Here is a 21182-nt window from a genome sequence, read left to right on the forward strand (position 1 = left end):
AATGTATAAACAGTAAACACCAATGACCAATGACCAGATACGTGCACGTACATGGTTAAAGACCAAAGCAAGGAAGAGCAATTAGCCAATAAATGAATTAGGGCCCTGATGATGCTTCTGTTGTCATCTCAACTCATTTATTTGAACCACAGTCCCCTGTCTATATGAATCGTGATTGCCTACCCATAGGTGAGAATGTGCTTGAACTTGCACAAGTATGTTTGATTTTTCTATGTCTTCCATTTCAGAGTGAGGTTCCAGATTGAGAAAGAATTTGACATTATAATGGCTGGGATCAAGGTTTCGGATCTGTCTTAATGAGCAAGGGAGTCTCTCTCATCATGTAACTCTAGCCTGGACCCGGATTCATGGATTTGCTAATTGGCACAGCCACTTTATAATGACAATAGACAGACGTTACAAAGTTGGGGACACTCTTATCACCAGATCCCAACAGTTTACATGGAGAACGACAAAGACTGCACCTCAGTATGCTATACAGGTAGAACTTAAACTGCCTGCCGTAATCAAATACTCTTCCTCCCGTTACATACTGTATTCCTGAAGAGTCTTCTATTTAAAAAGATTGAGACATTTGCTATATTTTCAGGTTTTCAAAGTGACAAATCTGAGAAAGCAAGTGGTCAAACGCTTCTCGGTATCCTTTTTTCTTGCTGTAGAGTGACACACATGTTCCCCTCCCCTGGTCCTTCACAGCTGCCGCTCAGACGCTGCCCTGCTCTCTGGCCTTACCTCCTGTCTCTATCAAGCTTACCACCGAGAGGCTGGGAGTTCTTGGCCACACAGACTGCCTCCTGAGTGCGGGCAGAGGGCGAAGTATGGACAGCTCTGATCGTCCTAAACTGTTTTATGCTTGAGACAGGCACTCTGTATCCTAAAGGTGCTAATGTACCTTAGACCTCCACTGCTGTGCTCAAGGGACCTTCCCGCAAACCCAAGTTCAACAGTCAAGCAGTATGCAAGCACCTAGAAAACCCTGTAAGCTCATTGCACAGTGCTTGAGAAAAGTAACTGAGAGAGACAGGGGCGGACAAAGAAAAGGAAGAATAAATTACCAAGAGGGGAGAAGAGGATCAGAGCAGCATGGGGCAGAGAGGAGGGGCATTGGAAAAGATGATTGCCCATCCAGACTGCACAGTTGATAAGTGTGATGATTAATGGCAATTTAAATCAATTGCACTGATAATTTTAAAAATACATATTTATGCGGCTTTTAAGGCAAAAAAATTGTCTTTAACCTGGGCACATCAAACTAAGGCAGAGCCATTGTGACCAGCTTACACAGAGTCTGGGGACAGGGGACAGGGGGAAATCCTCTGCCTCCCAGAAAACAGGTTGTGGATGTGGCTTTTCCATGTTTATCCTTTGGGGGTTCATGCCACATCTTGCACACCAGCCTCTATCATTTTTCATCTATCCCCAATTATGGATGGCAGAATAACAACTCTACAGAGCTTTATAGTTAGAGAAAATCCGAATCAAGGAGTGCTACTCATCAACTCCCAGAGTCCTAATCAGCGGCTGCTAAGATTTCTGGTTTTTTTTTTCCCTTCCAGTTTCAGGAATCAGATAGGCCGTGTGGCCACATATATCAAATTATCTACCAAGGACAACCGCGTAAAGTCCTCAAAGGCAGAAGCTGTGGGGACACGCTGCTCCTGCCTGCTGAAGCCTTGCTTACCTTTATGTCTGGCAAAATAGCGCCCCAGAATGATGAGCAAGCACAGCATGGCGAACACCACCACCGCCACGACGCCACCGATCACGGCATGATCCACTGCCCTGATCGAGCCTTCTTCACCTGCTCGGGAATCTGTTGAAATCAGAAGAGGAATAGGGATGTAGAGTTTATTACAAGGCACCAGAAGCCCTGGCGACACTGTCTCCAGGGTCAGAGGGTCACCTTCTTTTTAATGGAGGAGTCAGAGAGAACAAGTGAGATGGATCAAGTTACACTGAAGTTACACTGAGGGAACAGGCTGACCTGTCCAGTGCTGAATTGATCTGTTCTCCCCACAAGGCAATTTCATGATAAGCAGCATAGGAGGGTTAATGCATGTGGAACAAGCTTAGGGAGGCAGGGAAGGAAGAAATAGTCTATCCGGCCCTGAACTAGTCTTGGCGTCCACTCGATCTGTATCCAGTTGCAGAGCCTAATTAACGAGGCTGACCTGACTATTTGAGGGTGCTCTGAATGACACCTTTAGGCAACAGGAAGATAAAGCATCTTTCTATAGATGCCCAATGACTTTTATTCCCTGATAGATCAGGGATATGCATAGGAAAAGTAAGGTGCTCAAAAGCCACAGCTGCCTAGAGATAAAACAAGGATTATAAGACTAAAGACAAATGACAGGCTTGCTACATTTAGGATGTACGAGGGAGTAAGCCTCAATTTAAAACCTAAAAACCTATTTCAAAAGAGACAGCAAGGAATAATTGTCCATTGCCACCGACGGTTTTTATTTTATTTATTTAACACCTTGCAATGCAATTAATTTTCCTTTATAAGCATCACTCCCTCAGGATGTCTTCTTCCGACTGAGGAACGACATGTTTGGCTGGGGAACAACTCCAAAATGAACCCAGAATGAGCTATGGCGATGCAGAATGGATGTATGGTAGTGTAAACAATTTTAATTTAGGAATGTGGCTACATCACCCCCTTGCTGAAATCCTAATGGCATCCGAGATTTATAATGCAGTAAAAAACAATTATTCTCCTGTTGATTAATACATTAACATTTTGGAGTGGAAGCTAAACCATTGTCTTTTTTTTTTATTGAGTCAAGTACGACACCTCCATTAAAATGATTTACTAGCTGTACCTTACAATTTAAGCACAGCAGCAACAGAAACGGTAAAAATCTTTTAACTTTACATGATTTGTGAAGTCATATGTGAAGGATTTACCATTTGAATCTTTCAGTACAAGAAGCACATGGCCTATAAATCTGTCCCCCTTGCAGTTGCTGGACGCCTAAGAGAAATGCATTTCACCAGGAAGACTGAGAGTGCAAATTCAAGTCAATTTTTAAGAAAGATTTATCTCTGTCTCTCTCCAAAGAACAGAGCAAATCTCTGAAGCCTCCACCTCTAATAATATTTGAAGTTTATCGATCAAGTGTACAGATCCGTGACAGCTAAAGGTAATGGTGCTCTTTTGAGCCGAAACCTGATACAACGCTTTCGGCAGGAGGGCATGATTTACACTTTCTATCGATATTTCCAATTCTGCTCTGAGATTAAGTACTGAAGGATGTGGGGAAATAACTCGTGACTGAGGGTTCCATGAAAAGTGCTTTAATTAAAAGAGTTTAAATTTTAAAATGGAGTATTTAAAGTGTTTCATTAAGTTATCTTTGAAAGGACTACAGAAAAACCAAAACCCAAACCCAAACAGAAATGCCAAATCAGAGGCAGCAGCAGGTCGCCTAGGACAACAGGATGATGGGAGTTTAATTGGAGAAGGGAGCTGGGTTGGAGGCAGAGTGCACTGCAGCCAATTAGCCCGCTCCGAGCTGAGCGAGCCCCTCCAGCAACGTGTCTAATAAGCTCAACTTGAAACGTGGTGGAGAGGAATCTCCCTCCTCAGCCAAAAGTGTTGCCGACCGCAGATGCTACAGCCCCCATTGTCTTGAAAGTCATTTCAACAAGGCAGAACTCAGCCAAGGGAAGTTGGTTTTTTTTCGTTGTTGTTTTTTTTTTTTTCTTTTTTCTTTTTTTTCCTTTTTAGAAACGACAGAGCTCGTTGAAGGGGAGCATTCCCCGTAGGGTGCTGCTGGACACGGGGTGTCTGCTGGAGGAGGGCGCTTGACACACTGGAGATGTTCACTCCGACTGCACACATGCAAAAGAGTAACAGAAAAGCCAGCAAGTTGTGTTTTCCTTAGGGAGCTGTCAAAACAGGGAATTTTGTGAGAATGAGAATTAACTCATCTCCAATGGCCATGAGCCTCAGACCTATTAAAATTTATGTCTTTCGACGAACTCTGTATGTCTTAAAATTGAAGTGAGACTAGACATTGAGGACAGGGGAAAGTTAGGCACAAGAGGCAAGAGGTGAAGAGAGGTTCTAGGAAGACTGAGAACAGAGAGAAGCTTCGAGAAGCTGTCCAGGACAGTTCGAACCCATTTAGGGGAAGGCACTCTTGTCCACTCTTAATAAACCACCTCCTCTCCATGCCTAGACAAAGGGATATTCTGGAAGCCTGAGGGAGGAGGGGGGAGGGGAGAGACAGAGAGAGAGGCTCTGTGACAAAGAAAAACAAAAACCTCCCCCAAACAAAAAGATCTCACAAGGTATGTATCTGTGAGATTAATTTCTTGAGCCAAAACTCCTTACTTGACCTTTGCCCTCCATGAACTTTGAGCTAAATATGCTCAGTGTTGCTATTTTCCCCTGCACTTTGCCCAAATTAAACTAGAACCTTAGATCTTCTAGTTACCTTCCCCACCCTCAAGGACATGCATATTTTACAGATACTTATTTATAAGGGTAATCTCTCCAGCTATCTTCTGATACTCACTTTGATCAGAAAGTTTACTACCACCAGTTAATCACCAAGACATTTCTCCTGCCTTCAATTACTGCAGATGGACACAGAAGGTAACTGATGTTTAATTTACAGGGAGCACTGCTGGTTACGAGCGCCTCACGCCTCTTCCCACCCCCACTCCCACCTCCTGGGTTTACGTGGGAGGTGTTAATAGAGTTGTGCCTGTTCACTGAGTGCCTCTGTCTTGGCCTTCCCTATGAAAAGCAGAGCTGTTTCTGGAGTCATCTCAGTCCGTTCTTTCATTTCCACGTGTGGGGAGGGTGGGGGAGTGTTCATAATGCTATGGATTGGCTCAAGGCAGCAGGGCCGGGGTGAGCTGCCTGCACCTGCGGGCTGTGCTGCACTCATGACATGAAGCAGCCCTGCAAGATGCCGCCCAGGAGGGCACTGGGCTACTGGAGTCGCACGAAAACCAGAAACGTAAGGAAATACTGAGCACTAACAGAAGCATGGCTCCGACAAAGTCTGTCAGCTGCTTGACCTTTCCTTCCATTCCCAAGGCAAGGACTCTGACCAATTCCATGATAAATGACTTCTTAGTGACAAAGCTATGGGTTTCCCCATGAGCCACAGATCCTGGTCCTGTAGGGTGCAGACCCCGTCATTCAGGTCCCACGAAGTGCTGGCTTTCCTGGGGACATCCTCTTCAGATTCCCGGCTCATTTTCTGTATCGGGTGGGCAAGGAAACCAGAGGCAGATTCTACAGCTGCCCCCAGCTTGTCAATTGAAAAATAAATGTGGGAGTGGAAAGCACTTTTAAACACACCTGATGCTCAGGCATATGGATATCACTTCGGTTTAGAAAGTCACGTTTTCTTGTTCCCTAAGAGGCTACAAGTGTTCCTCTTACTAGTAACAGGTGTTTCTGGGCCTAAGTTCTGCCTCATCATCCTGAAAAGTAAAGCCATATTTTTGCTTGGTGAATGGTTACAGCATAAAGGTCATTCCAGCCTCAAAGAACCAAGCACGATTACATAACACAGTTCAACTGGAGTTAAGAATCTCATCCAAATCATTTCACATGTGACCTCAGGTGAATTAGGCCTAGTCGTTGAATGATTCTGACTCGCAGATGAACCCTGTGAACGTTATTGTGTATCACTCTGTCACCCTTCACTCCTCAGAGGTAGAAAGCTTGGTGTCCTTTTGGCAAAGACACTGACCTTGGACTCTGTGCAGCCGGGGGCTTCAGGGTGGGCAGGCGGCAGTTCCAGAGAGGTGCTCCTGACAGCTCACGGTTGTGATACAACCCTCCCTGCCTGTCCTGTCCCATCCTGCAGTCACTTCCATGGCTCTAAGTGTGACAGATAAATCATGAGCTGTTTAGTATTCGTGAGTTAGCTTTTCTTTTGGCAAAAAGCTGAAACAACTTGGCTCCAGGTGAGAGTTTACAAGCTGCTTGCAGAATGTTAAGTTGGCCACTACTGCTTGGGTCACAGCTTCAACAACCCTGGGCTCGCTTTAGCATCTTAGAAATTGTGGGACAGAAAATTTTCAAAGAAACTCCCAAGAGTGATGCCCCAAACTGCTCAGATTTCTTTACCTTGGGCCAGTTGACCTGGCCCGATCCACTCCTCATGGGCAATATGAAGGGGGAAGTTCTAAAGGCAGTAGTTCCCTAGGGCCTGACAAGAAAGGTGACCGCTAGTGAAACTTCAGCCTCCTTCCCCTCCTAGGAGACTTTTCTTTCTCTACTTGCTTTCACTCCTCAACCTCCTTGCCAGAGTCGTCTTAAACGCAGCACTCTGGCAGCCATGCTGCCTGTATTAAACAGGGCTCTGCAAGAGATCCTGGTTTCTATGGCTACTTTACCACCTGGCATGAGATGTGTAGCATAAACCGCCATGCAAATGCCATAATCATGGATCTGTGATAAGCCTAGAAGGCTCTGCTGCCAAAGCAGGGATCCATGGATAACTGGAGAGTGGCTAGTACATCCTAGACAAGCTCCTGGCAAATAGGGACTTTGGCAGAAGGACTCACTGAGCGGAACCTTCACTGCAACTGCTGCCTGCCCGCCCTGAAGCCCTCAGCTACACAGAGTCCAAGGTCAGTCTTTTTGCCAAAAGGACACCAAGCTTTCTGAGGAGGAGTGAAGGGTGACACAGTGATACACAATAAAGCATGCAGCATGAGGCATGACAGCCACACTGCACTGGGTCACCCTCACATCTCCAACATCCCTGGCTCAGACTGTAAGGCACATTTAGCAACATGGTGCTTAAACGCACACTTTAACTCTTTTCATAGGTCATAAACTACCTTATCTCTCATCTTTAACATTTAAGCCATGGGGAGGTTCTAATATTAGTTCTCCTACTTCTATTTAGGGACAGTTCAGATGCTCAGCGTTCTGTGCTTCCCCCATCCGTGGATGACTAGAGGAAAAGAATTGTTGCTGACGTTTTGCAACAGTTCTGTTACGAGGCTCGGTTGTAGTTTCTTTCCTGGGCGGGGATCTTGCTGGGCAAGTCAGTTTAATTAAAAACTCTCAGAACCGGTGTTTGTAATGGAAATGCTGCCTCCAGATTCCTAGGGTTGTAGGGATTAGTCTATCTGAGAGAGAGCTTACTGACTATGATGTCATTTGTTACTTCTTGCTAGGAAGAAAGAAAAAGCCTGGTAATGGATTTCCCAAATCTGAAGCAAAACCATAATCTGACCTAAAAAAAAATTACACTCAAGAAAACCTGGCACTATCTGAAAAATGTAGCTACCCATTCTCATCATCTATTGTAGCTCCCGTCCATGGCAACAAAAATAAGTGTGCATTTTAAAAAGCACAACTTTATTACTGAAGGGGAACAAACTGAATGGCATGCGCTGACAAAATGCCACATTATTTGCTAATCCTAATATGTTATTCTTCTTTAAGATTTGCTTTTCTCAGCACCAATTCAATTATAGATGCTACAAATCCTTCTGACATTTAATTCCCTCTTGTCAGAGAGTAGTAAATGTATACAGTACATGCACAGCTTTCCCATTAAGATGTTAATATATATTGGAGCACACTAGCCTTTATGCAGCATAACCTTTCTTTTCTGTCTTCTTAGAAAGTGGACGAGAAGGAATAAACGTAAAGCAAGAAAATCATGAAGACGCCCATATAGCATCCCAGGCATCTAATACTACACGTCAGCTGCATTCAATTCTAGCAATGTAACTGCATCTATACTAACGTTTCGAAGAAGCTATGTTAAGCTACTTAAAGGAAAACTGCAGTGATCATCCTCATTGTGCCACCCAGAGCTCAGTATGTGTTCATTTAAATTAGAAGTACTGCACACAGACTTTGGCTGTACCTTGTCACTATTCAGTGATCAGGACTCAGGGCTCTCTTAGACTATCACTGGCTACCTTGCTTTCCAGAAACAGGCCTGAACAAGGATTGAGCTAGGAGCTCATCTCCTGCATGGCCCACTGGAAAGAGCACTGGACTTGCTGTCATTTCTGGGACAGAACTTGAGATTAGTTACTTTTCTCTGTGACTTCAGGCAGGTCAATGAGGCACTCTGAGCCACTGAGTACAATTACGTACCTCACAGGGTCACTTTGAGTGGCCACTGTTTTCCTGAAAATGGAAGTGCCTGTCTGGCTCAGGGCTTGGCATATCATAGGGACTCAATGTTTGCCAAATTCAAATCTCCTGTATTAGAGCCTAAGGAGGGCTTTTCCAGTTCTTATCACCGACCCAAGGCAAATAATTACCAGTTGGTTAGGGGTAAGCATGGTACTGCATACTTAGCATTACCCACACATGGTAAGATGCCCAATAAACACTTACTGAGTTGAAGTCACCAAGTTCTTTCTTTTCATTTATACAGAATTGACAAACTGTGTAACTAATGGCCTAGCTGTCCTTTATGAAGGTCAAGGCTGTGGGCCTGGCAGCTGAAGGCCGTCTGATTCAAGTTGCGATTCAGGTATACCATTTGAGTATCAGGATATTAAATACTATTGTCAGCTAAATATGAAAACAAGTGTTTTGGGATTTTTCTTGTTGATTTTTTTCCCCTCTCAAATTCCTTGATTTAGTTAATTTAACCGTGAGGGGAAATAACTTGATCCAACAGGATGCAAGATTTCTCCCAAGGCATTTAGCATCACCAGAGACACCAGAAGTCATGCTTGAGTCCACTCTGTTCATCTCATGATAGCACAGATTTAGAAATGTGATCGTCTTTTCCACTTTAAGCAACAGGAAGGCACTGAGGATGACACCAGAGTTTCCCTTAAAGGAATATACGCCTGATAAAGAGGACAATTGTCAAGTATTTCCAAACATACATTTCCCACTAGAATCTCTCTCTGGAGAAAGATGCTTCAGTGGACCTCAGGCATTTGGGGGTGTGAGGAGGATGGATTAATGAATATGGTGAAGTCACCCCAAAGCAGTGTCCAACCTGTAGAACTAGAATTCGCACTTTGCACCGTGGCCTGCCAACTTTTTAACTTTGGAGGAAAAGTTCCCATTGGATGGTCTCCTCCCTTCCCATGGTGGAAACAGGAGCATGTTGGATTATGGGGAAGATCAGCAGCAGGATGCAGTTCAAACACATCGTGGGGAAGTCGCGGGTGAGCTGGCGTGGACTCAATGTGATTTCTTCAGTCTACTGCCTTGTATGAAACTGAATTTTAAAAGGGAATTGACATGGTCTAACCTTTTCCAGCCATCACTTTCCCATGGCACTTAGGGTCACCCTAAGTGATCCCATAATTTAGTAATCAGTGGGACAATAGCACTGAGGTACCAGAGCAGAGTTTAGGTCTTCTTTAAGGAGAAAGAGCTTGATTTGATGCTGGGAAAAAAAATCTTCCCAGGTTAGTCAGCACATTGCTCTATGCCTGATGGGCTGTAGAGAGCCTGACTTTCCCCTCATTTCCCGGATGCGCACACTGAATTCAAAAGGGTCAAGAGGATTACCAAAGGCCCCAGCACACAGCAAGCTGTGGATTTCATAGGGGGAAGGGCGGCCCCTGCAAACCAAACTCCTCTATTTCCTCCAGAGCCAGGAAGACCCATGCTTCACTTCTCACCATCTCCTAAGCAAACCGTTTAACCGTTTGGGTCCCAGTTTCCTCATTTATAAATGGAGACTAAGAGCCCTTCCTTAACAGTCTCATGAGATTTTCATGAAAATCTTCTATAACTGCCTCATTCTCATCTATCTGGGTCTTCCTGTCCCAACGGTCTTCCCTGGTGAACTTTTCTAAACTGGCCTCCACCTTCTTCCAGCCCAGCCCTCACTTCCACTTTATCTGGTTTTATTGTTTCACAGCATTTGTCACTGTCCAAGATTAACTTGTGTTTTGAGTCTGTCTCCCTTAGTAGCGTGTCGCCGTAGGAGAGCAGGGGCCCTGGCTCCTGGAAGCCACGGCAGCTCCAGCTCCTGTTGGTCTTGTTCACTGCTGCATCCCTGGTGCCCAGCCCAGAGCCCAGCGCAAGGAGCTCAAATAATTTTGTTGAATGAATAAAGATCAAACGAAGCATGCGAAAGAGCTTTCTAAGTTACAAAGTATGATACAGATACAAGCCATATCATGCCACACTTCAGATTTATGGGCCATAACTTAAATATATCTATATAGCCCATCTGGTTTTTAGTATTTTATTATCATGACTGTTGTCATTACTCTACCAAGGGAATAAAATAGCCTGTTTGCCAAATCTGGGCCACTCTTTATGTGGGGGTTAGGAAAGAGTTTCCCCTAAATGGTACAGCTACTGACAGTTTCTCACATATATTTCAAGCAAGTTTAGCCAGGACTTAAGACACTCCTAGTAACTGGAAGGCCATATATCCCCTCCCCCAGGACTGATAATCTAAATCAAAAGACCTTTAAGTGCTCCTATTATCGAAATGTAGATTTTGTTGTTGTTGTTGTTTGTTTTTGAGATGGAGTCTCTTTCTGTTGCCCAGGCTGGAGTGCAGTGGCCTCATCTCGGCTTACTACAACCTCCGCCTCCTTGTTCAAGCAATTCTCCCGAGTCAACACCCCCACCCCCAAGTAGCTGGGACTACAGGTGCATGCCACCGTGCCTGGCTAATTTTTGTGTTTTTAGTAGAGCTGGGGTTTCGCCAGGTTGGCCAGGCTGAACTCCTGACCTCAAGTGATCCACCTGCCTCAGCCTCCCAAAGTGCTGGGATTACAGGTGTGAGTCACCATGCCCAGCTAAATGTAGGCTATATTTTGAAGTCATGTTTCTTGTATAATCCATTTAGGGGACTGCAGTTGGTTCAACTAGATTCCTACTAACACCTGATGAGGGTTAGCAAAGCCATTTAGAATTGCCCTCTGAGGCCCATGCTTTTTTTTTTTGGATCGTGAGGGAGATGTTGCAGGAGTTTTCCAGATCACTTTCCTGTTTGTAGGGCAAGAGCTGAAAACATGTTTTGAGGAATCATGACAGCTCTGGAATTTCTTGTCAGTGCCTTTGCTTCCAAAGCAGAAGACTGATGCACTTCTTGAACTGTGCTGGAAGGCCATTTTCTGGCACACTGTATATTTACCACTTCACTCCGCTAAACAGTTCCCCAAGGCCCCTCCACTGCGGAAGGGAGAGAGGCAGTTGGAGACATTTTGAAAAAGTTTTAAAATAAAATAGAAGGATAAATATGCTTAAAGCTATTCTATTCCACATGGGTGGCAATCACCACCAGCTGTCACCAGGAAACAGCAGATGTAATTGATAAAACAATTCAAAACTCTTATGGATCCATCATCAATAAAGTTAACACCCAAAAAGTAAATGAAAGGGTTCAAAGTAGAACTGGATAAGCTCCCCAGGCCTGCCAATAATTAAATCACTGAACTACACGCGAGCATAATTTCTTTATGCAGATTAAAGAGGAGGATCAGCTGGGCAACTTGCTTTGCTGGGTGAGAATGGAGCACCATATGTTGCTTATGAAATTGTCATTAACGAAGGTAGCACTGGTGTGTGGGGGAGGTCGGGGCAAAGGGGACAAAAGAGAGACCATCATTATTTGGATGGAAATTGAGTACATAACATTTATCCATAATATAGAAAGGATGAAATTTCTACCCCGATGCAGCAGGGAATGGATGATGATATTATTCATTACCACAGTTTAGCATTAAATGTGCAACACCTACTCTAATTTATTGATGGACTGTTTAAGACGGGTGTTAACCTGTTTGTCTTGTATTATAATTGAATTCAGTCTCTAGGCTACAGAAATTTGAGAAGTTCATCCTTTCTCAATCAATATGCTCCCCTTCAGTGACTCATTTCAAGACAGCTTCATAAAAATAATGTATTTTGTTTTAATAAATTTAAACACTATGACAGCTGCTCAATTTTTATTGGTTGTTTTTTTTTCCCTTCAGATATCTCTTGGCTGCTGAGTGAAGCCAAGCTCACAATCAATAGTAATTGATTAATCAGCATCCCCTTTGAACAAAGGTGCTAATCAGTTTTTGATTAGTTCATCAAACCAGATGCAAAGGCAGCCCGGCCCAGCCTGATAGTTCATCAGTGTTCTACATGACTTACGGCTCCCGAGCAATATATGACTGCAGCGTTCCTGGAGGGAGTGGGGGAGGGGATAACATAATTATTAATTTAACCGAATTATTAGGAACACAAACAGTTGTTGGTTTATTGCTCCTGACTTGGGTGATTGATAGAACTGCAGCAGGGACCCATCTGACATGGCGCAGTGCTGAGGCCTAGAGTATTCCTAATTGATGGTGCTGGTGGAAGGGGTGGATGGCTGATTCAGTCACATTTTCCTAAAGAGGAGAAAAATGACTTTTGCATATCTGAGTGATCCTTGTCTGGCTATTGTGCCAAAGAGGAATCAGGGCCAACACACCCTACAGCTTTCTTAGGATCTTTGAGAAGATCCAATTGCCAGGGCTACTCTGTCTAAGAGAGTTGTTTTCTTTACAGTCAATCAGAACTGAGGCTGTCTGTCACCAGAAATGCAAGCAGAAATTGCTTACTTCCAGCATCACATTTTAAGCAGTGAGAAGGACTTATCCACCCTTATTTTAAAAGAACACTAGGCAAATGTTTTTGCAGCTTCTCCAACTACACCACAAAGAAGTGGCAAAAGTGAAACACTCTCTTGATGGGCCAGCTGTCTATTTATTTATCTATACATTAGAATTTGGAAATTCATTCACCCAATAAGTGTCAACTGGGTACTTAGTACATGACAGGCATACAGCAGTGAACAAAACCAGCATGACCTCCTGGAGCTTCCAGTCTGTAGAAAAATAAATCCAACAGCTAAACTCAAACTACAGGCTGCATAACAGCAAAGTGAAGATATTCCTGAGGTTTGTCAGAAGCACGTAGTTGGCAATAAATCTATGGCACTTTGAAAAATTGAGCAGTACTATCTTATTCTCTCACTGGGGTCAGACTTATAGTTAAGGACTGCACCTCACCAGCCAACTATTAAAGGGAACTTCAGTAAAAGCGCCTTAGGAATCTTTCTTTCCAATAGGCTTGAGTAAGTGTCTACGGTCCTATGACTTAATTTCTCCACTGCAGTAACAAGAAGGGGCTTGCTTACTAACTTATTAAGTGACGGAGGGAAAGGTTTAAGCTATAGCTGATTGGCAGTTAAGTCCTACAATATCATGGAGGCTCACATAATTGTTTAGCTCTGACCACTTTAAATCTCCTCCCTCCCTCCCTCCGTTGTAGGATATGCTTCTTATTCTGGATTAGTAACACCTAAATCCTGGAATCAAGCATGAAACCTACTTTTGCAAGAGCTCAGCGTGCTGTGAAAGAGGTCTGAGGTGGATAATTAGTTTACATCATGGTGTGTGACCAAACAATTGCTGCCCGCTCCCCCCTGCCCTTCCCCACCCCTGACTTTGAAGATAACTACAACATGGCTATTCTAGTCCCCTCCACAGAAGCAGGCAGGCAATGAGTTGCTTGTTTTTTTTAAAAAAAGATCTTGTCACATAATCCAACATCCTTAAATTGCTTTGTAATGCAACAAAATTTCTCCCCACACATTATATATCTAGGACATAAACATTATTTGAAGCCACTGAACAGAGTGGCTTTAGTACAATCCCAAAGGTAACTTGTCCTCTCTTGCATTAATTGTTCCCATTCTGAAATATAAATATCACTGCCACAGAGAAAACAGGTGGGTGGGTGACCAGGGAGGAAGACAGTATTGATAAAAATTTGTTTTTTTGTTAGTCTCAAAATCCACATTGATTGCTCAGCAAACCAAATGGCCATTTTGTAGAAGTGGATAGAGCACCCACAGGTTGGACACTGCAGTGCCTTACCTAATGACTAGCCCTTACCTGAGAGGTCCTCACTGTCCAGTTCTTCTGCGGAATTGGGCAACTGAGTAAGGCCTTACAAGTAAAAACAAATCGTTTTTCTTTTCATTCCTCGAGGGACATAAACAAAACACTTAAGAACTGAGGATGAATTTCTTTAAAAACATGAGCCAAATCTCTTGCTATCTATGTTTTTGATAGCGTGAATGTATTAATCCATAAGTACATTTCTTCAATTATGTAATTTTGTTATTAAAACAATCGAGGCAGAAAGATTCCTCAGTCTCCACTGTTCAAAGGACATGAAACATGAAGGTGAATGCTTAAAATCACTCATTCATAACAGCATGCAAAAAGAAAATGAAAATCAATAAAGCCTGATTGTTAGCTGTCGATGTTCTGATATCTCTTAAATACAAACGTATTTAGATGTTACATACTGATGTATGTACGTTTTATTTCGCATTTTACTGTAAATTGAAATCCGCTGCCAATACTGACAAACACAGTTCATTACCAATTTATGATGATCTTGGATCACATATTTCAAAATGGTACAGCATCTGCTAACTGCAGATTGCAGGTTATGCCTTCATCAGAAAATCTGATTTGCAAAATGATTTTTTTAAAAAAGAGAATTTCATAAATCAATGGTATTCCTGAAAAATAAAACCCTCAAAGCTGAAAAAGCAGTTAGGTCAGGAGGCAATCAAATGGGGGCTTGAAATGCCTGTATCCGAGTCAATTCCAATGATGGCCAGCTGAGATACTTCTCAGCTAGCTTTGATTTGAATTAAAAGGGGTGAAGAAGGAAGTAGATAAACAATGGGAGGCTCAGATAGGAGATGGTTTCCATTTCCTTTTGCTTTATTTGTGAGCTGATCCTTTAATGAAGTTTATTTAATAACACAGAATGTTAGGCATTCAAGACGGCTTTACTTGTTCTTTGCTGTTCTGCTCAAACTCCGGTGTGACTGACTGCCTAGGTCCTCTAAGTTGCACAGCAGTTTGCTCATACTTCTCTAGTCAAATCTGTCCCTTATTTAAAGATGTCTGTGGACCTAATAAACTGCAAGGTCTTTGGAGAAGCAGGTTGTGTTTATTTTTGCATCCTTCCCTTTTGCTACAGCCACCCCACAAAGTGTATTCTCAGTGAGTATTTGTTGAATTAATGATTCGGGAATAAGGCCCAATCAGAGCATAAAAGCAACCAAAACAAATGCTTTCGAAACAAGTAATGTCAAACTGATCAGTATTTTTAAAGGCTCAAATGAACCAAAACAGTCATGTGCAAATGATCACTGAAGCCTGCATTTTGTAAGCTGCTTTATAAAGAAGTCAAACAAACATTGATAGCCAGGTCGATTCTTAAAAGGAGGCTGTCACACCATCAGCCCTTGAGGAAGAAGAACTTCCATCATGACCCTTGGGTGCTAATACTCAATGGCAGGTGCTGAGTAAAAATGGGAATATTTTGAGCCCACAGGTATTCCCAGACTATAGATTTAGGCAACTAAAGGGAAAGCAGTGAGCAATGCAATCAATTATAGAGGCAACTGAGTAGGGATGCTATCCATTTGTTCTGAAATCTGATTGGTTGATAGTATCCCTATTTCTAATTGGCTTGTACATTGTATAAAGACCAATGAATACAATTATTTAAATAACTGTTATAAATGGGCAACATAAAGTACTTCTTTGTAGTTAATTATAAATTTGCAGTTCTCAGAAGGCTAATCTCTCACTTCTACCTGGCCCAACAAATATCAAAGTGTCCTACATACGTGCTTGGTGCCCACTGAACCCCATTAAACAAGGATGTTTCAAGTAGGCAGCTTTACTGCTGAAGGCTTACTTCCTTGGGGAGGGCATTAGAAAGCTAATTAATAAAAACAAAAAGACAAATATGTTTATGAAATATCATTGATATGCAAAGGTTTCCATTAAAAGCAACAGACAGTTGATATACACCTCATTAAAGCAGAAACTGTCATTTTTAATGGCATAAACTTTAAAATAAATCAAGTTATCTGGAATCTACTGCTTGGATTATGTTCTAAAGCAGGAAGCCATTTAGCCTAGTGGCGTTAAATTTGTTTTTGTAGCACCATTATATTGTATGAATCTACAATACTCTGCCGTAGCTGGATAATTTCTGAATAAATATAATTAAGAAGAGTTTACTGAAGCACTGGGTGTACAAGTGGGGACACGTAAAATTTATCTCCTAAAACTGATTTGGCTTAGGTATTTTTCTTTCATGCTAAAAATTATACACTTCATTTTCTCAAAGAAAAAGACAAAGATGTATTTTATGAAGCAGAGAACATTCTTCAAAAGGAGACTCCACTCTTTAACAATAAGTAGGAAATTACTTCTTGTGTATTCTCTTGAAACTTTCATATCATCCATTAAAGCCCCTTTCTAGTCACTGTTAATTAAAATGTATTCAACATATGTCTTTAAACTTTGTTAAACAAGTGAAAGTTTACTTTTTGTCCATATGGGATTATTTTTGAGCAATTAATAAAGTCCTAAGGATGCAAACATGGTAATTTAATATATGCATGATAGCCATCTCTTCTGCATTGACGTGTATTTCACTTTTTTATGGTGCTACAATGTGCTATAACATACCCTTAGCCTTCTCAGGTAATGCTTTTGCAGTTGTGATTCTTCCTTTTCAACAGTAATTGCTGGCTTCGAAAAGAGATGTGGCAATTTTAAACCAGGGTAAGGAAAACCTCAAAAAATTAGAAACAATAAGAAATTCTAGAGATACTTAAATCAATTCAAGGTCAAATACAATTTAAATGCTTATGGGCTCAGGTTTTCAGGGTATGATTTTTCTCCAGAAAATTTTAAAATCGAATGATCGAATAAAACCTCCAGAAAACGAAAACAGCCCACTGGCCCTAGTACCATTCCCATTATGAAAAACAAAGTAGGCGATGGTCTCTCTCTTACCTAAGCAGCATACATCTGATCACTTGGCCATATTATGGAAACTGTTACTTCCACCACCAGCCATGAGTTCAGACGCCCCCGGTAGTTTTAATCTAAAAACTCAGTCATCCTGTTCTTCCTGCTTTGTCAGCTTTTGTGGAGAGTTTTCCCTTCTTCTCATTAGCAGAAATTTGGTTCACGCCGTTAGACAGTAGCACATTGTTTCCAAACTGCATATCAAGGCTGAAACACAATCTTCAGGTCCTGCAGCCATTCATAAACCTCTTGAGCTTTGCTCTTGTGTAGAACATACAATGTCTGCAGAGTCCCGTGACTGAATGACAGCCTTTGAATGCCATTGTTATGTGCTCATACAGAGAGATGTACATAGAGGCACATACACAGATGGTGGACATAGCGGTTGTAGTAATGCGCACTGCTGGCTATGTTTCTTTAAAATGGGCTTAAGAACTTCCCCACAACTGAATATAAAGTATAATAGGAAAATTTTATGTGCTTTTAGAATTTGACCATGGTTTGCATTATTTATAAATGAGTCGGGAAAAGGAAGAGCTACGGGGGCAGTCTCCTAGGGTCTGAGCATGTAGCTAGCATAGGCCAAACATTCTGAAACCAAAACTGAAAATGAAAAATTATTCTTCAGAGGGGTTTCCAGTTTGCGTCTTACCACAATTATATACTGAATTAAGAACGATTTAAAAACTCATTGGGGATATGAAAATTCATGAGATCATCAGCCTCTACTGTATTAAGAGGTGAAAAAGCAAGAGGACAGGTAGACTTGAAAATAATAAAATGGAGAGGGGAGAGAAGGGGCAGAGAGAGAGAGAGAGAGAGAGAGAGAGAGAGAGACACCTCAAACCCAGAGGAAGCCAGCTGACTGCAGTGCCGCAAAAGCACAAGCACTATTCCAGACCATGGGCATGCTGTCACCCGACCCCTCACGTGGGGGAGGAGGGTGGGGAAAGGGAGAGGGGACACACAGGGCAGAAGGAACAAGGCACAAGACACAAAAGCGCCCACATATGAACAAACAAAAACCATCACACGCACCCACACATCAATAACATAATGACTACACCATCCGTGCGTTAAATCACTCATGCATTTCTCAGACCATGTGGTATCAGGATTTGGCAGAGTGGTTTTCGCATTGCTCAACATGCACACATAACACAGGATTCTTCCTGTCCAGGCCTTAAGGATGAGCTCCAAAAACACAAATGCTCAAGATCCTTATTCAAAGAAGATCCCTTGTGTCAGCCTAGTCTAAAAATCCCATTCTTAACACTCACGTTTATCTTTACTATCAATTAAATCCTTAAAAGCACATTGTGGCTAATTGTCGTTTGGTTTTCTTTTTGGAGAAAATCCACTTGATTTTGAATCATGCCCATGCACTTCTAACCTTCCAATACATGCTTATTCCAGTCAGATATTGGTAAGAACAAATGGTCAACATACATCAACAATTGGTATAAACTTCATACATACTCTAGCAACACAAGCTTGAATAAAATATTTTAATGAGTCTTCAAAGGGAAAGCTTTAAAAATTATGTTTTCTTTTCCTTTTTATGATAAAAACACAGAAATATAGAAGGAAATCCAGTATGAAAACTTTAAAGACCAAATAAGATGGCCATAGCTGATTGACCTAATGTCTTGTCATTTAAGTTGCTAAGTTATCAAACCATTCAACATTTCTAGGCCCAGATCACCATAACAAACATCTCAAGATTATTCTCAAATGAATCTAAGTCAAATGGTTGCTGTAATGAAGAAGTTGTGTTTTCAGCTACAATTCACTAGAATAAAATCAGTTCTGTATCCTCATCTCTTTGGAAATCTCAGATGCTGCTCTGTAATTTCCACCATATTCTATTACCTTTTCTATCCTGACAACTGACCTGGAAGTTCTTCCCCCACATCAAGCAAAATTTTAGATACTATCTGGCTTTCATTACAGCTTCCTTGCTGTGGGTTAAAGAGTATGCTGTTTAAAATAGTGGCTGGAGCCCTTTGTCAAGATGCCACAAGGATTTTGGACAAGGTAAAGAATGTATTTATAAGTATACTATACAGGGATCAGCCTAGATTATCTATCACTTTTCTATCCCTCTGCCGTTAAGAAGTCAAATTCAAAGTATATATATAAAATACAATAAATCCCTTGGCTCTAGGTATATTCTTCATGCACTGCTAGTCAATAACATCTTACTGAGGTATCACTAACTTGAACATTGTCCCCAAACGAATAGGAAGGCAGTTGCTTCTCACAGTACACAAACATCTCTATTACCTGCCACAGAAATGCTATAATTATAGTCCCATTCCAAGTGTCTCTTCCTTACGCCACAAAAAGAGATCACCTTCCCTTTCTCTCTCTCCAGGGAAAGACCTCATTAAAACTAGTACTCTAAAATCAGGATCAGCCTGTTAAGTTAACTTCTTATTTTTCAGATAAGGGGACAAATTTCCTACTTCGAATAGCCTATGCAACTCTGAGACCTACATCCACTAGAGTCACGTAAGAACATGAATTTTATTGAAGGGACCTAGAAAATAGAATTCTGGAGCTTCCGGAGACAAATGATCAATATTTCTTCAAGGATCTCATAGAATTTAGGAATCATATGGTTACATTACATCAGGGGTGTCCAGTCTTTTGGCTTCCCTGGACCACATTGAAGAAGAATTGTCTTGGGCCACACATTAAATACACTAACAATGATAGCTGATGAACTAAAAAAAAAAAAAATCACAAAAAAATCTCATACTGTTTAAGAAAGTTTATGAATTTGTGTTGGGCCGCATTCAAAGCCGTCCTGGGCTGCATGTGGCCCATGGGCTGTGGGTTGGACGAGCTTGCATTTTATCTTGTAGTTAATTATAGTAAGCTCAAAACTTAAAGTATCTTAAAAAGAATAGAATAAAATCTAACTACATTAAAATAACCCTTTGAGAATAATCGATAAAAGTCAGGAGGTGCTCAATTAATGATGAAACCTACAAATAACTGAGCTTAATGGAGTGCAATGCCTGCGATGTAGCAAGCACTATGGGGCATTACCTTAGAAAGTGGAAGTTTTATACCTAATTGATTTCTCATGACTGTCAGCGTACCTGGCCCCTTTAAGTTATTTTATGAACTTGTCCCTTTGCGCCAACGACCAGAAAGGGCAGAAAGAAATAGGAATGGGGTGAGGAGGGATATATTGCTCAGCACCTACGCTTGTTTTTCTTTCTCAGAATTCGTCATAGGAAAGTCAAAAGATGGGGTGACCTGCCAAGCATCAAGACCTGACCTTCAAGGACAGCTCCTACAGAGCTTAGAGATTTTCCAACTGGTGAGTTATCAAATGTAGGACTCTAAGTGAGTCAGTGTGTGCCAGGAAATGTTTCTCTAAAAGTTGAATTAACATGGCAGGGTTGGCTGATCACCTCTTGTCATTTAAATGATAGATTTCCACCCTGTACAACAACAGGCAAAGCGATTAAAGTAGGCCCTTTACCAAAGAATTCCCTTGGATTCAATTATTAAAATTCAGCCCATTTTTAAACTAACATATCTTTTCTAAGCACAATCTTGTCAGGGTTAGATTTGAGCTAAGTAATAAAGTAATATACAGATGAAACATGATTCTCATTTTCTGATTGGAGAGAGATAGAAAAGTTAATGGACTTATTCCAATCCAGTAAGTCATTGGTGAGATGGGGAAAAAGAGATCATATTTCCTGATGCCCCTCCTGAGCTTTACTCACTCAGTTTTTATCATTCTGTGGTTAAAAACGTATTACTATTTTACCTGCAAGCCACACACACACCACTAACTTATTTCAAGTCCCATTTAATGCTGATAAAATCGACATATGGTATCATTCTTGGTTTGGAGGAGTTTTCTGCCAAATGTGAGAATAAAGTTATATGAAAGCATAGAGATTAGGAGTGAACCAGTGAGGGGTACTGGGGTTAATATGATTAGCGACATAATTAAAGTCACGACCTTTCTAAAGAAGAGCAATGACCTTCCTCATCATAAGCTCACGATTTTAAACAAGAATCTTCCTCCCTGGTCTACCCTTCCATCTCAACTTTACTAAGTGACACAAATGACTCCTCTTCAAGGTTTACTTGGGACTATGGCCTATATATAATATAAGCACAGCAACTGAGCCTTTAATTCAGATGTTACTGTTTTCCTGCAAATACTCATTTGTTTGAAGCCCCATGTATTTCAAGGTTTGGTGGAGTTTTGTAAGTAAGGAGGACTCTGTGCAACTGAAACTCCTACAAATTCCAGCCACCCAGTGGGGAGAAGGTCTCATCTCAGATTGCATCCA

The 21182-nt window shown here is 41.7% G+C and overlaps 1 protein-coding gene across 7 annotated transcripts in view; it reads right to left on the reverse strand.

Annotated features, from left to right (window-relative positions):
- Positions 1–21182, reverse strand: part of CADM1 (cell adhesion molecule 1) — a 337360-nt gene that overhangs the window by 7662 nt on the left and 308516 nt on the right. For 5 of the 7 annotated variants that reach the window (XM_025356085.1, XM_025356084.1, XM_025356083.1 and 2 more), the window contains one exon: positions 1703–1834. In XM_025356085.1, coding sequence (XP_025211870.1) covers positions 1703–1834 — 132 coding nt within the window. Of the gene's footprint in view, positions 1–1702; positions 1835–13893; positions 13948–21182 lie in introns of all 7 variants that reach the window. The other 2 variants (XM_025356081.1, XM_025356078.1) reach the window with 1 other exon arrangement.

Source organism: Theropithecus gelada, chromosome 14, assembly GCF_003255815.1.
Source record: "Theropithecus gelada isolate Dixy chromosome 14, Tgel_1.0, whole genome shotgun sequence".
In the NCBI taxonomy this organism is placed as follows: domain Eukaryota; kingdom Metazoa; phylum Chordata; class Mammalia; order Primates; family Cercopithecidae; genus Theropithecus; species Theropithecus gelada.